At 42.4% G+C, this 15,575-nt stretch overlaps 1 protein-coding gene, 1 long non-coding RNA gene and 2 other non-coding genes across 7 annotated transcripts; all 4 read right to left on the reverse strand.

Moving 5' to 3' along the window:
- Positions 1–1,889: 1,889 nt before the first annotated feature.
- On the reverse strand, positions 1,890–12,940 carry dvl3a (dishevelled segment polarity protein 3a). 2 transcript variants are annotated; one of them, XM_081703616.1, is made up of 15 exons: positions 12,431–12,940; positions 10,238–10,307; positions 8,532–8,650; positions 8,247–8,362; positions 7,603–7,747; positions 6,400–6,493; positions 6,238–6,307; positions 5,929–6,068; positions 5,739–5,815; positions 5,542–5,609; positions 5,159–5,308; positions 4,611–4,742; positions 4,316–4,483; positions 3,796–3,993; positions 1,890–3,263 (listed from the first exon to the last, which is right to left on the reverse strand). In XM_081703616.1, exons 1-15 carry the CDS (start codon positions 12,589–12,591, stop codon positions 2,956–2,958), a joined length of 2,016 nt encoding a protein of 671 aa, XP_081559742.1. In that variant the 5' UTR covers positions 12,592–12,940; the 3' UTR covers positions 1,890–2,955. The 2 variants fall into 2 exon arrangements, with proteins under 2 accessions (XP_081559742.1, XP_026854181.3); XM_026998380.3 differs by having other exon boundaries at positions 3,790–3,993.
- A 505-nt stretch (positions 12,941–13,445) lies between these two features.
- Positions 13,446–15,573, reverse strand: LOC118242937 (uncharacterized). 3 transcript variants are annotated; one of them, XR_014118788.1, is made up of 3 exons: positions 15,082–15,573; positions 14,539–14,685; positions 13,446–13,921 (listed from the first exon to the last, which is right to left on the reverse strand). It is a non-coding gene; the product is annotated as an uncharacterized LOC118242937 (long non-coding RNA). The 3 variants fall into 3 exon arrangements; XR_004777108.2 differs by having other exon boundaries at positions 14,428–14,685; XR_014118789.1 differs by having other exon boundaries at positions 15,078–15,573.
- On the reverse strand, positions 14,014–14,147 carry LOC113570162 (small nucleolar RNA SNORA13). Its single transcript, XR_003409867.2, has one exon. It is a non-coding gene; the product is annotated as a small nucleolar RNA SNORA13 (small nucleolar RNA).
- Positions 14,777–14,915, reverse strand: LOC113570160 (small nucleolar RNA SNORA13). Its single transcript, XR_003409865.1, has one exon. It is a non-coding gene; the product is annotated as a small nucleolar RNA SNORA13 (small nucleolar RNA).
- Positions 15,574–15,575: the final 2 nt, after the last annotated feature.

Genomic DNA, 15,575 nt, shown 5'->3' on the forward strand with positions numbered 1-15,575 from the left:
ACTCCACAAAATAATGAATTTATCTGACTGTTCACTGCCAGCTTTATTCGCTAGTAGATTGATCCCAAGACTCAGCCTGGAGTTGCTCTGATGGCAAACAGAGGAGACTCATGCATTTAGTCAGGGGCTGGCCAATGTCTACCTAAAACATGTTTTGTAATGCATTTCACTTTGCAGCACTGCATTGGGTTACACTGGTTAATCTACGGCGAGAGGGCTTACAGCACCGGCCAAGAAAGCAAGGTTTCAAGGTTTCAGTGCTTACATTGTCTGGTTTCAATAGCTAGGCAGTATAACCTTAAAGAGATCTGTGAGTTTCTAGACAAAGGTTTAGTGTAAAACCGAATGGCTATGGGGTGCCAGGGGTGTGTTACCAGCCAATTTTGTAAACAGTTGGAGCCTTAAGTCTATTTAATGAGCAGCTGGCATGTTACTATTTTGTTGGAATAATTGAGGGAACAGTTTGCTTTGATCAATTCAAACTCCAAATATAGCAGAGGAGACATCATTCTTGAACTTGGAAACAAGCCATATTTGAACTCTTCCCTGAAATGAAATCACTGTTGAAGTCTCTCCCACAAAACTATGGCCAGAATTGTTTGTCAAAGACTACTATGTTTTTTTCTCTACTTTAGGTTTCTTTATAACTAAATTATTCCAAAGGGGGACTTACATATGGCTTAGCTAGTGAATATCCATAAGAAGATATTTTATGACCCGCTGAAGGTTGTTAGGCCAGATTCCTGTGTGGTCTGCTCATAAGATACACACAGCAGGGAAATGGTTATAAGCGGTTAAAGTTGAAGAATTCCTGCTTATGATTTGAACGACGTTCATGTGGATCTACGGTCGATCTAAAAATCATTTCATGGACCTTTCACTTGACAATTCATAAAACTGAATGTGCAAACCCAATGAAAGAAACAGCTTTCCTATTTATTGTGCAGCAATGCCCACTTGTGGTTAGATAAAACACTGGCAGAAGTGCAATAAAACTGAATAAGGCCGGGAGAAATACAAATACAGATCAAATCTACCCAACAGCCAAAAAAGGGTGTCAGTGGGTGCTCTCCATTTTTTTTCTTTCACCAGTTATACCGGTAATATTTATAGTTCTGAATTCACCACTCATATACTGAACAATTCTAATTATTCAAAACTTGTTTGCAACCTGACTCCATATATAAAACATAATAGCATATTATACAGCTGTATAATGGGTTAATAGAATAACTCTCTTTGAGTGAGGTGTTTGTGTGTGATAACGCATTACTGTATGAACATTTCAGGTGCCGATAACACCAGTTATAATCTGTACAAAATACTTAGAAGTGGTTGCATTGAGTCTAACTAAAAGTAACAACAATAATAACAACTGATAAGTAATCACTGAATATTAATAAATGATTAATATTGATATTAATAACTGATGAAAAAAAATCCTTACTGATGGGGGGTTTTTTGGGTGGGAAGAGTGGGGGTGGGGGGGGGGGTTTAAATGGTAGAGCAAGTATCAATGGGGCCCTCTGCTTGTGGTTGTAAAGGACAGTCTGCCATCATGGGCCTCATGTTAATGCTATAGTACAGATGAATCAGTAAGTTATTTGTTGTTGTTGTATTTTCTACAGCCCTTTTGATCATTTTTATATTCCCTGGGGAGATTTAAATTTTTTTCCAACATGACTGGACGGATAAGAAAAGTTTGTGGGGCGCGCCCTCTAGTGTCGCACACTGAGATTGCACCGATTTAGCAGTAAACCAATTTAGCCTATTTGGCAGTTATGGTTTAACTAAGGGCCATGATAACGAAGCTGAAAACAATGACATAGCCTAATAAATAAAGGCAGATGTGTGGATAAATGTAGGAGCAAAACGCATGGACACTCATACTCATTCCAGACTTTATTTCATTTTTTATTAATTTCTTGCCTAATTATCTCCCTATGCTAGTTATAGCCAATCTCCATGTTTGTTATTGGGGTAATCACGGAATGTAGAGGCTTCTTTCAAACCCTTTTCATATCTTTTTCAATGGTCAGCCATGCTGCATCCACTAGCAGCACCATGAATCTTCTGGTAGCATGCTTGAAGGGGCACCCCAACTGTTGAATGGCTGATAGGTCCAGGAAGATTAGTGTAAAACCAGATTGGTGGGCACAAGGTGTACCAGCCAATGAGCACACAGCCCATTACACCTTACTTTGCCCTCACTAACGGAGGGTGCATGGCACCACTGTGATTCAAACCCACATGCTGGCTTGCTTCAGGTTTTGCTTGAATCTGTCTAGAGAAAGATGCGTGCATGCACGCAAACATGGGGACTCTCCCAGCATAATAAAACTATTTATAAATTAAAAGAACAAATTCTCCTCTGTCCTTGTAAAATTATTATTGCTGACAAACTTTGAAAAATTATATTCTTGATTTTAAAAAATTGCATTGTGAGAAACATATGAAGGAGAAATTTACTGATGCAGGTATAAACAAAGCTAAAAAAAACACACACAAAAAAAACAAAGACCTCCCAAAATACACTACAGTCGGGCAGAAGACAAGAAACATTCAGACACTTGCATCCTTGTTTGGACTACATTCAACTTGAATCAGGAGTTCATCTCATCTGCAGTGCCCTGTATGATCTATGATCAAATCCCATTCAATGATGATTACTTCTCCAAGTCCCAGTCCTATCAGTAGATTAAATCTCACCATTAAATCTAATCAAGAAATTAATACCAGAGTTAGGGGTTGAGGGAGGGAACGGCGTGTTCTCAACGGCCCGTTTCAATCCACTGATAAGTGTGAATATTGACGTTACTTAGATGCTACCTACACAAAGGTCATTTTTCACAACCTACTCTTAAACTGATCCTAGCTCTTCTACTGGGCCATGTTTTGTAGCATCGCAAGGTTTGGCCACTTCTGCTACACCCAATCACAGGCCACCATCCACCATCACATGATGTCCACGAAGAACTCCCCATTGGCTGTGCTGCAGGAGCGGCGGGAGCCGGTGATCTCGGCGGGCACGTGGGCGAGGGGGCGGCCTGAGGGCGAGCCGGGCGCCGGCCACGCCGCCGCACCCCGTGCCGTCCCGCGGGCTTGCGAGCGCACGCTGCCCTCACTAGGGGGCGCTGCAGAGCGGTCTCGGCGGACGTCGAAGTCTGGCGCATCGGGCGGCTCAGGGCACCCACCCGGTCTGAAGTCTGCTGGACCCGCCTTCCCCTCCACCCGGCTCCAGCTGCAGTTCGAGCCGCTGCTCCCTGCAGTAGCAGAGAACACGTGGATTCAGTTTTTTAACACAGTAAGGGCTTCCACATGAAATTACTGTAACAGAAGGTTCAGCCACAAAGAAACATCCTGAGACTCTTCCTGAAACCAAGAACTGTGAGAGATTAACAAAGCACACTTGTGTATAAATGACATGACAAACCCATACAATACAGGCCATCTTATTACATTTATATTACATTTATTTATTGTTTTATGTCCTGTAAGCTTTTAATTCTTGTTTGTGTAAAGCACATTTTTGACATCTGTAAGATGTTCTATGCATTAACTTGCCTTGCCTATGCACAGATCTAACAGGACTCCTTTTTATGGCTTCATCATGCTGGGCCTGTCCTGGTCACCACAAACGGGACAGTGATGTCTGATGAACAGGCTCTTTCCTGTTCTGAGAATGCTACCCTAATGGTGACCAGCAAGTCAACCCCAAAACCCCTGGGCCAGCTTGGAAGCTGAGCCAACACTGTGAGACCAACATATCTGAAGGAGACGGGGCGTTACCCTCACTGTGCTGGCTGCCAGCGCTCCCGCCCCCTCCGGCCTCTGAGCAGGCGTGGGGGGCGTCGTGCAGCAGAAGAGGGGCGGGGTACTGGTAAGGGAAGCCCGGCCAGGGGGCGTCGCCCGGGTGGATGAGAGGGGCCAGAGTGTCCTGGTCGGATGCCCCACTGGAGCCATCGTGGTCATGTAGGGTCAGGTGGGCCATGTCTTAAAGACAGAATGGCAGGGATTTTATTAAACACACATCGGTACGCGGGAGCGTGTGCACACAGACGCAGGTGTGTTTTACTGGCAAATGGAGGAAGAAGAAACCGTTTCTCTTCGTGCTAAACACAGACTGACAGTGGAGGTACCAATTACTGTGTACACACAAGATGTGCTGGATGTTACTTTGGACTTCCATGAGGTAACATTAACTACTCGGTGAGCATAAACTGTCCATATGGGACATTAAAACTACTAGTTAAAAAAAAAGGTTAGTGATAAACACAGAAAGGTTACATGTATTTGCATGAATGCAGTGACTCACTGCCTGACAGGTCTCCGAACACATAGTAGCATTGCTCAGAGAAGGTGATCTTGTTGACAGTGTGGCGAATGAAGCCGCCTTTCAGCAAGTTGCTGGCGTACTTGCGAGCTTCCCGCCGATCTGCAAAGCCCTCCACATGGTGGAAGAGCCAGTCAACCACATCAGAACCTGATTGACCAAACAGAAGTGCACATGCACGCGTAGACACCATTCAGAAGAAGTCATATCCCACGGTGATTTACACCTTGAAATAAAAAACACACACACACGCAGAGTGCCAGAGGACCGGTTTTACCTATGAAGGCGTTGGCTATAGTGATTTTCAGCCACATCCTGTCACGAACCTCCAATCCTGAGTCAGGACAGGCCATCGCCTTGGCAACCGTTGCCATGTCACTGTGGACAGACAGGTGGTAGTCATCGAAACCTGGCGAGAGAAAAAACAATGGAAGTTCAGAATGAAGATAGTCCAGCTAAATCTAGACAACCACTCTAAAGCAAAAGTTGACAAAGGAAATGCTTGCAAAGTGAGCTCAATCTGGGATTTTTCTATGTCGTTTGGAAATCTAGTGCTGAACATAGCCAGTTACCATCTACTGGTTACCATTACAAGGGGAAAATGACATTGAAAACTTTGCAAAACGGGTAAGCTTTTAAATCTTCACTTATTTCTGAGCACCAGGACTAAACCAACTAAAGACCAAAATCATAATCAACTCAAAACTTGGAATCAAAAATGGGTGCAAAAAGTATTTTCACAAACAAGCTGCCTGCTTTAAGCACTGAAGTTTAACACGAGGATCAAAAACTCGGCTGTTCCCACGAAGGCCTCGGGGCCCTTACGCTCGGTATCCGGGGCGGAGCTGGAGATGGAGGAGCTGGTGGAGGTGACTGTGCTCATGGAGGGGCTCATGCCGTAGGCGGGGTAGACTCCCGTCATGGCTGCCGTGTGGGACACCCAGGCAGCGGGGTCGATGGGCCGGATGGGCTCACCTGGGGAGTGGGGGGAGAGGGACTCTGCTCAGAGCTCCACAGAAAGCCTCCAGCCATCCACACATGCACACAAGCAAATGGCTTCACATTCAAGCAGGTCTGCTCAAAAATAATGCTTGAAAAGTCTTTTTTCCAGTCTATCCAAGTTATATTGAATAATAAAAAAGAATGTTCGGTGGGAATGTATTAACGGCTGCATGATTATGCATGCATTCGTGTGTGCGCGTGCTTACTTCTGGGAAGCGTGAAGCAGCTGTTGGGATTTGGATCCCAGCACTTTGCAACCGTCAGGGAGACAGGTCTGTAAAGAAAAACAAATATACATACAACCCACAAACACACACAACCCACACACACTTAAAATCACAAATTAGTACAAAACAGGATATACAAAATGTCTAGATGCAAGCTGTGGCCTGCTGGGACTCACCCAGGCTTGTGCACGATGTCCCTCAGAACCCTGACTGCATCATCGTTGCACATGTTCTCAAAGTTGATGTCATTTACCTGCACATAAGGAACCAATAAATGAAAAAAAGTGATCGAACAGCGCATCCGAAAGAATATTCTGCTCCAGCTAAATGCCCCGCCCTGACATCAAATGCAAGCCCCACCCTCACCTGCAGAAGCATGTCACCTGGCTCGATCCGCCCATCGGCTGCCACGGCTCCACCCTTCATGATGGAGCCGATGTAGATGCCCCCATCACCCCTCTCGTTACTCTGGCCCACGATACTGATGCCCAAAAAGTTATACTTCTCTATAATAATATAAAATAGTAACAACAAAATACAATAAAAAGAAATGGAGAGACAGAATGAGACCAAGCAGCTGGCAAGACACCATAAGTATGTGGGAGACAGACTAAACTGTTTGTTTCTGGTCACACTGACTGTCGCTTAAGTGTCTAGCCACCGGCAGAAACTTACCCATGTTTAAAGTGACCGTGATTATATTCAGGGACATGGTGGAGTCTGTGATGCTGCTGAAAGAGGAGGACTAGAGAAAGAGAAAGAGAGAGAGAGAGAATCCATCAGTGCGTCAGTTTGAAATTGACCTCTAGGCCTGCTTAACCTCGCCCGTCGTCTCACCCTCTCCATGTGATGAGCCTTGGGCTTCCGGCGCCGGCGCCGATGTCGTCTCATCAGACGCGACGAGCCACTCTGCTCTGTGACACTGCTGAAACTGACAGACACAAATTGCATTACTGACATGACATCAAAAGAATTTGCCCTAGTCTCATTTGAATTAATTACTGCAATCACAGAGATTCTCATCCTGAGTACCTGGCCTTCAAGATTTACTTTGTCCATGTCTGTTTAGGGACAGCGGAGAGCCAGGATGCTTTCTGAAATCCACCAATTAGACCAATTGGAATCATCTTACATGAGGTCATCTAGTCCAATCAGAGCACTTGCGTAAGGTCACCTTATCAACGCATACCATCCTTGTTTGAGAGGAGCTATGGGTTCCCCGTTCACGCCTTTGTGTGGTCCCGCCGAATCATATACTTTACACTGGCCTCATCACAATGCCCTGCTCAACATTTTTTTTAGTTTTTACTACTAAACAGAGGAGTCTCTAGGAGGAAATATTTCACAGGACCAAACCCAGACTTTTATAGACATTCACCTTAAGGCTATTTCCACACATCCGATAGTTCTTTGGCTCTTGAAAATAAAATGTTCAGGATTTACCATATACTCGCCACACTGTCCACTGGCAAAAGTGCTGTTACACAAAGACTCTGACCCTCACTGGCAGTTGAATCATATTTAACTATTCATTCTTAAGAATTTCTACTGTACTAAATAATATTATTTTTATATTCAGGGACAAATGAATGCGAGTGTAATATTTATATTCATAATTAGCACTTTGTGCCAATTTTTCACAGACTAACTGCCAATTACTGTTGGACTCTGTTCTCTTAAGCACTACTTATTTGGCACAAGACTACACACACTTTCGCCAACTCAACATGTTTAAGAGCATAACTCCTGAACTTCCAGTCCTTGCTCCTGAGCCCAGGAATGGGTTCATCCCAGTCCAACGTCCTCGTCATAGCAGAAAAACCTCCACAGATGCCATATGGCGTACCTGGCACTCTAACCTACATGGTGGTCCTAAGATGCCCCCCGTTGTTAGCTACATTCCCTCAGAGCTGCAAATTAATAAAGAAGCAAAAATATACTGGACGATTCACAATATTTGAGGTAAGTTGGAAAATATGAGTTATGTACAATACTAGTCCAGCAGGAAGCTTCCGGAGGATTTAGAGGGTGGAGACTCACCGGCTGGTGGAGCCATCATCATCTGAGTCAAAGCAGCTGCTGGACTCCAGCTCACTGCTCATGAGGGAGGAGCGGCTGTCGCAGACGCTGTAGCCCCCTAGCTCGGCCCCCCGGCCCACCCGTGAGTAGCCATTCAGCCTGCTACCTGTAGGGGGCAGCAAAACGTGGACGGCAGCGCTTAGACGTCATGATCAAATTCATACTGAATACATACACCAGCAATTACAAAACACTGGAATTGTACACTTCCAATGTACATTCTTTACTTCACTACTTGTCAAGTTTACATACTTAAATTGATACGTACAGTCATTCATGGGTATTCTTAATACCTTAAGAAAATCCTTCTTTGTGTCAGTAGCTTTCTCCCATTGCTTTTTGTTTGCTTCAGAAAAAAAAAAAAAAACCTTGACACATTACTGACTATGAGAGTACATCGGGAGTACATGCAATCGTTACAGTAATATGCCTGAATTATGGTGACTGAACTGGGACAAACTTCACACTGTGTTATATGTCCTAATCAGGTAACAATGATCAACGCCAGCATATACAGGACTCAGGAAGACACCCAGGAAGACTTAATAGGCCAAAACAGCTAAATAAATAAATAAATCTCCAGATGTGTGCAGAGGAAGACATACCGGAATGATCGTGAGACTGTTTCTTTCTGGGTCTCTCCCTCTCTCTCCTGTGCGACACCACAGAATCCGTCTCCGTTTCATCATCTATGCCATGCCGGCTGCCTGCAGCTTTTGGACTGTGTGTATTTGAAATGAGAACAAAAATGTAAAAAATAAATAAATAAATAATAATAATTAAAAAAAAACCACACAAAAAGGTTACTTTTTCCATTTCACAGCTGGCAAAAAAAAAAAAAAATCACCACAGCCATAGAGCTTCAGAATTCCAGCTTTCTGGATACTCACTGGAACGATGGCGGCCTGGAATCTCCGATGCCCTGGGATCTCTCCCCGGATGGAGGCCGCTCCAACTGACTCTCCACCACCGAACACCCATCTGAGTGGGATCCGTCCGCCGACACCAGCTTCCAAGAAGGAATTCACAGAACATGGAGTAGAGGTTTGTCATACAGTGCCACTATCAGGACAGCTCCAAATTAACAGGGCTAAATGTGATAAAATCAGCTCGGTGTCCGGGTTCGAGGCCGTAGAACACCGGCCTAAAGTGTGTGAACATCACCCTTACACTAAACTGAGGCCTTTTGCTAATCTACAAGGACATCCCCAACATCTTATGTATGTTTTGAGAAAAAGGTGTGGTTGGATTTCTGGTGGAGCTGGAATAGAAGTCTATAGAGGATTTTTTTTTTTATGTGAAGACAACGCCTTAAAGCCAGCCTCAAAATGTGCTGGTTTCAAGTTTTCAAAAGTCCCAGTTAAATGATTAATGTCTTCAACTGGTGCACAAATGAAATCATTGCCAAGTAAAACTGCTTTTCTAATACTGTATTGCACTTTCATAGGCTGGACGATCACTGCCAGAAGTCACTGCTCACTTAAGGCTCTCCATCTGAAGAGGGGGAAAAGTCCTTTTAATATTATAGTCCTTTGAACTTAGAAACAAAACATTTAAAAAGTTATGCAACATATGTAGTTATGTTCTGAATATGCAACACTTAAAAATTGATATTTTCAAGGACAGCTGAAGCTCCAGGGTGAAGAATTGTTTGTTTTCTTTTTCTCAAACTAGTTCAGGGCACTGTGTGGAGTCCCGTTATTTCTGGTTGATTGGTCTGAATAGCAAAGATTTGATTAATCAGTAGGGGTCCTTGCAAATTTCTGGGAAGTGTGCAGTGTAAGCACCACACTGGAACTATGGCAATGCAGGAATATAGCAGGGCAGCAATATGAGTTCAGCAATGCAGTATTTCACTGTGGTACATGTGGAACAAAATCCTGAGAAGTAATATTGAACAATCCAAATATCCTTTATGTGTTTTGTTTCATCTGCTGAATGTACAAAATGATTAGGAGCAGATGATTACTAAAATCAGAAATAACTGTGTGCAATTTCAGTGCAAATACTGAGAAAAATAACCCAGGCCTGCAAAATGGCACAACTCCGACCAATAGCAGGAAAGGAAAGATGCACAAATTAATTCTCTCAAGAATTATTTTTTTAATGCTGTTCTTACTACAGTGCACCTGCCAATAACTCTAATCTACATACAAACCAGAGGGGGATCTACACATCTGAAGGGTTTGGAAATAGCAGGATGACAAAACCTGTATAAGAGAGTGCATATGAGAACAGGGAACTGAACCTGTGACAGAATCGATTGTATATCCAGTGAATGCATACTCCAAAAAAAAAAGATTGCTGTGCAGAGTTTCCAATTCTCTGAACTCTTCCATATTCATGATATGCACCGAGGTCTCTAGAGCCAGAGGGAAACCCAGCTGGCCAGCTGGCAATATCTTCAGGATGAGTGTGACATTTAGTGCTTCTTTACCTCATTATGCTAAAAGGACCTGTGAAGTATGCTGAATGAGGTAAGTGTGTGTGTACGGAAATACAATCAACAAAAGATTATGTTGTGTTTGGCCCCCATATCATTCACAGTTAACTTGACATATAAGGAAGGTAGGTGCATGTGCGTGTGCGCACTCACCCAGCATATCACACGTCCATTGTAGCAGGGCAGTTTGGCATTGTCGTCTGTGATCTCTTCCTTGACCACCCTGCAGATGAAAGTGGAAGACATTTGGCTGGATAAGCATATCTGATCATCAAACCCCGCCTATCACGGCATCAATCAAACAGCAGCTTGGCTTTAACCCCAGGAGAGAAGTCTATGTGAATACATTAGAATAAGAAAGTGTAATCAAGATGAAAAAAAAGGAGGGTAACTGATAGAAAGACACACAGACATGCTTTGTAGACCCCCCCCCCCCAAAAAAAAAAAAGGTTTCAGCATGCAAGTAAAGCAAAATGCACTTGCTCAAATAGAACAGAGAAATGTGGGTCATTGATTAGGCAAGAGGCATACAGGACACCACAGGGAGCGGGAGAGCGTGCTCCAAAATTCCACCCTTACCAGTCTACTTCACTGAAATGGTCTGTCCAAATAACAAGGAGAGGAAGCTAGAACTCTATAAACTAGCAGTCTAAACAGAATGTCCACACTTGGCATGAGCAGCTAGCTCTGGCGAACTGACAAGACACACCATTTCAAAGTTGTCATGTGGGATCTCTCAAACATGACTACAGGAGCGAGACATGAAAGAGTGACCTCAGGAACCTGGCCCAAACTTCTCAAACTGAATTACCATTTATAGGTAGAGTTTTGGCTATTTATGTAATTATGAGTCATTTAAATTAATTATTTATTTTGTGGAACAGATCTAAGATGACAGCAGTTGTTTTACTGTACTTTAAGATGTTGTAGAAATGCTGTGATTAATCACAGATTTATTAAATAAAACTATTGTTTTCTAATGCTTCTGCAACATGGTCCCTATGAGTTGGCCTGTTATCTGGCAAAAAAGGCCAACAGGAACTGCCAACAACTCTTTTTCTGATTTACATCTATGGCAGGAGATAAAACATGTTCGTGTTCTTAAATGAGCTTTCCGAGGAGGAGCTTAAGGCAGCAGGAGAGGGTGGATCAAACTCGGGACATATTTCATGGTGAAGCTCTGGCTGTAAAACTGACAGTGTGCTTCACAGCATTCCACGGCATTCCTGACCGCAGTTGTCTCAAGGCAGCCTTCCATAATGCTGTTAACGCAACACACAGATGAGACAAGCGTTACAACAGCAATGTTGAAAGAGGGGTGAAGATCCAGTTCAGTAATGCTTATGATCCTGCTGTGAAATCTGAAGGACACACAATTCCAATCACTAGCTAGTTAAGAATGCCTTAGAATAAATTTTAAAAATCCATAACCTGGTATTTATTATTATTTAAAAAAAAATCAGTCATATTTTTGTTAATTAACCCTAATCAGGTCTAAACCAATGATGTCATAAAAAAATATATTTAAAATATATTTTACTGAGATACCCATGATGATGATTAACTTGAACGGAAATTTTCCAATTAATTGTCCAAGCCTAGGTTCCCCCCCCCCCCCCGGGGGGGGGGGGTTGTTACATGTAATTTTGGAGACATATGGCATTTGCTCTGCGCAGGCGCAAATTACAAAGAGCACATTCAATGGACCATACACTGTAGCCTCCTACTTTGATGCTTAACCATGAATGGACAAGATCACTTATAATTGAAAAACGACTGTCGATGTATATGCTTCTGTCAATTACAACTGTTAAGACTAAGTTTAGTGCTGAGATTATAGCACCACACTTAAGGAAAATCTCAGGAAGACAGATTTTTTATGTAGTCATGGCAATTGACACGCACACGCCAAGCAGCAAAGCAAACATACAAGGAGCTCTCCTCCGACGACCACTTCATCCGAAAGTTCTTTTGCTCTCAGCCTTATACAGCACTCATTTGCACTGCCGTGTAGCCTGCACCCGACCTTGTGCCGTCAGTTCAAAAGCCATATTAGAAGGTAGTCCAATCTTAAAATGGATGCCGTCGGCAAAATCTGCACTCCATTTCACCCCAAATGAACTTCTCACTCTAACACTTTTAGTCTTTGGGATTCGAGTTTAGGCTACAAACGCGGCAGTAACGGCCGCCCTCGCGCAATCTTTATGAAAGCAGTTGAAGACCGTAAGTCACGTAGCGTTAGCTACAAAAAAGAAGAAACCCCCCCCCCACAAACTACTCAAATATACGTGAAATAAGACTCTAAAACACGGTAGATGGAAAACAACGATCAATAAATAAGCTCACCCAAAGTCATCGTCCATAGATTTGAAGAAGAATTTGTAATTTGGTTTCTTGAGAGCATTTTTGAGGTCTAAAAGTGTGACCCTTTCGGCAGGGATGGGCAATTTGACCAGGTATGGAGTTTCCTGGTCGTCGAGATGGTAGATAACTTTGGTCTCCCCCATTGCAGACCGCTGGGGAGAAATGGACGGTGGTCATCCAGCCCCGGGGTTCCCACTGTGCCCCTCCGAAATGGGCTTCGTGCCTCTTCACTTCGCTAAAGGACTTTTGTTTATCCCTTTCTTCCGTTGCGTTCGGGAGTTCCCAGGAATCTTAAACACGCAAGCACAACTATTCCCACTCACAGTTATATCCCAAAATGCTTTTGGTCTTCCATAATCGTATCTTATTCCTAATTTCCTATTGAAAAAGAAAATAAAATGACGAAAATCGGAAAATAAACGATTAACTTTGTGTTGGAAACCCGTGGTTCCCAGGAAGCTTGTCTGGTATTCTCACAGAAGGTTTTGTATTGCTTTAATTGATCTAAAACCGACTGGAAAGGGCAACGTGCTCCCTCTAGAGGAAAGGGGTGGGAGAAAGAAAGTGTCATTGTGTCCGCTGAACACAGCGACCCCTAATTTACGTTTCATCAAGTTGCGTTATGGTTTGCTACAAGTATTACACAAAGCTCAGTCTTCTATTTAGGTAGGTGTGCTATCCAAAGCGTTAATTAGTAGATACCTTCATACTTCCGTTGCCCTACATGTTAGCTGTGATGTAACTGTGCACCCGACTTAAATTGTTTGTTTTTCCCATGTAAGTTTTTTGTAAATTACATTAGATTATTCAACATTGAAAATATGAGACTGCACATAGATTGCAAAAGTGTTGACTATCACATTATCGTTCAATTTAAAGTGTTACTTGAAAAAGGCACCTTAGTTTAAGGTACAGGTTAAAACATTTCATAATACTGTGGTTCATGCAAGATTTCAAACTACATATGAACAAAACAATGCTCAGTGACTACACAAACTAATTAAATGCAAGATTATTTTATTCAGACATCAAAACAGACTATTACAGCATTTGGCAATGCATAGGTAATTACTCAAGACATCCTGAAATCTTTCATTTAAATTTGATGACTAATGAACAAACTTCTTTAGAAAGGGACAAAGAATTTTGATGTAGACATATGAAAGACATTAGTGGACACTTAAGAAAACCCTCAAGTTCATCTTAAATCACTTAAGATACTTTTTTATAGTTATACAAATGGAACTTTCAGTGAATTTCTTTCTAGTCATAGAAACCCCCCCCCCCTCCAAATTCACATTAGAAAATGCCCAAAGGAAATATCCATTCGGCCTAGTACGCTGGAAACTACAGGCGCTGAACTGGGAAGAACTAGCATCCTGTCAGGAGTTCAGTGTTGGTCAGTAAAACCATCCTGTAGTCCAAGACAATAGGCAGCAAAGTTTATATCCAATGTATCTGTTGCTCAGCTACCTGCAATAAGAAAAAAAGCAAAGTGATACCACATTTCTTGTGCAAAAAGCCAGGATATAATGCATCTCATGCACATCATTTATACGACAGGGAAATGTTCTTGTCACAGCAAAAGCAATGGGAATTAAGAAATCCAGACTTGCATCATGCCGTGAAAAGATTTGCTGTGTGCCTTAGATGACACCTCGTTCATCACAGTGAAAAATGAACAGGCAACACAAAGGCAAGTCTGGGCAGCTACCATGCAGGGCCAAGTTTCCCCAAAACGTATTGGAACACAAAGATTAGTGAAATGGTAGAGTATCACATCAAACACACCAACACACTCATTTAAGATGACCATAACATCAGATGCTTTTGGGAAGCAAGGCCCTGAACATTTATCTGGATTTACTTTTTGCACATAACCACTAATTTTGGAATACCCAAGAACAGAATACAGTGAAGTTTTTAAAAGTACAAGGCAATCAAAAATAAATGTCAAACTACATTTACGTTACACTTACGGCATTTAGCTGACACTTTTTATCCAAAGCAACGTATAGTTATGACTGAATACAACTTGAGCAATTGGAGATTAAGGGTCTTGCTCAGGGGCCCCAACAGTGGCAACTTGCCGTGGTGGGATAACTGTCCACTAGTTGTGATCAGTGGACTTTCCTCTTGATAGCAGTGTCAGCAACGGGCCGTGCGCCAGCCATGAGGATTAAAATGGCCGCAGCCAATGTGGCCACAGGCCACATTTTCCACTAGATTTACATTATCTGCAAAATAAAGATAAAGACAGTTTAATTTAGCCAACAACCTGAGGAAACACAGTGGACACAAAACAGGGTTATATATAATTAGTGTTTAACATGTTCTTGGCACAGCCCTATTACAGAAATTACTAGATAGTGTATTTTCCGTGTTTATGCTGTTACAAGAGTTACTGTTCGCCTTATTTGACACCACATTCATCTAGTTGAAAATGAACGGGCAACACATAAAGGCAAATAATTAGCTAACGAGCTTGAATTACCGCGTTCTGGTTAGACTTCCGACTTGCTATTCGGTAGTAAATTGTGAAATGCTTCCGAAAGACTAAATATTCTCAGCTGCGCCAGTTTTAGCGAATTTACTTATTGTAGTAAATATGTTTTTGCCACAAACTTACCTACCTATAACGCATTTCGAGATACAGAATATAAAATGCTGTAAATGACTTCATCCTCCTCGAGTGCCGCTCCATGTGAGTAGCTTTTAACGAAGATAGGAACTTTTTTGGTCTAACGTTATAAGGACCAATAGATGGCCATCGACGTGCCAGAATGAAAGGAGTCCTGATGTAGTGTTTGTGGCGTGTATAATATAAACTCTATTTCCCCATGTACACGTTTTCGTGAGAACAATAGAAAGCGGCCATCAAATAAAGATAATTCTGTATTTTTTCATTTTGAAGATATATTGTCTGTAGTTTCAGAATTCAGAATTAAATCCTCCTTCACTTTCCCTTGCCGCTTTCTTTTGGGAAAATCCTCCACGATTAAACACGCTTATTTTTTGTTTAACCCTAACTATATTTTTTATTTTTTCCCGTAGTGTTTACACATGACTAGTAGTCTCAAATTCAGGCACCGGTAATATTAGCTGTTCGCATCCTCGTTGAAGTTCC

Source organism: Electrophorus electricus, chromosome 20 (assembly GCF_041902795.1).
Source record: "Electrophorus electricus isolate QZ-2024a chromosome 20, ASM4190279v1, whole genome shotgun sequence".
Taxonomy (NCBI): Eukaryota; Metazoa; Chordata; class Actinopteri; order Gymnotiformes; family Gymnotidae; genus Electrophorus; species Electrophorus electricus.

Coding starts and splice junctions, on each gene's coding strand:
- dvl3a (XM_026998380.3), bottom strand. CDS start 12,591: ATGGGGGAGACCAAAGTTATCTACCATCTCGACGACCAGGAAACTCCA. Junction 8,363..8,531: donor TCCAGGCCGCCATCGTTCCA/GTGAGTATCCAG, acceptor AAATACACACAG/TCCAAAAGCTGCAGGCAGCC. Junction 5,610..5,738: donor GACATCGTGCACAAGCCTGG/GTGAGTCCCAGC, acceptor TTTTCTTTACAG/ACCTGTCTCCCTGACGGTTG.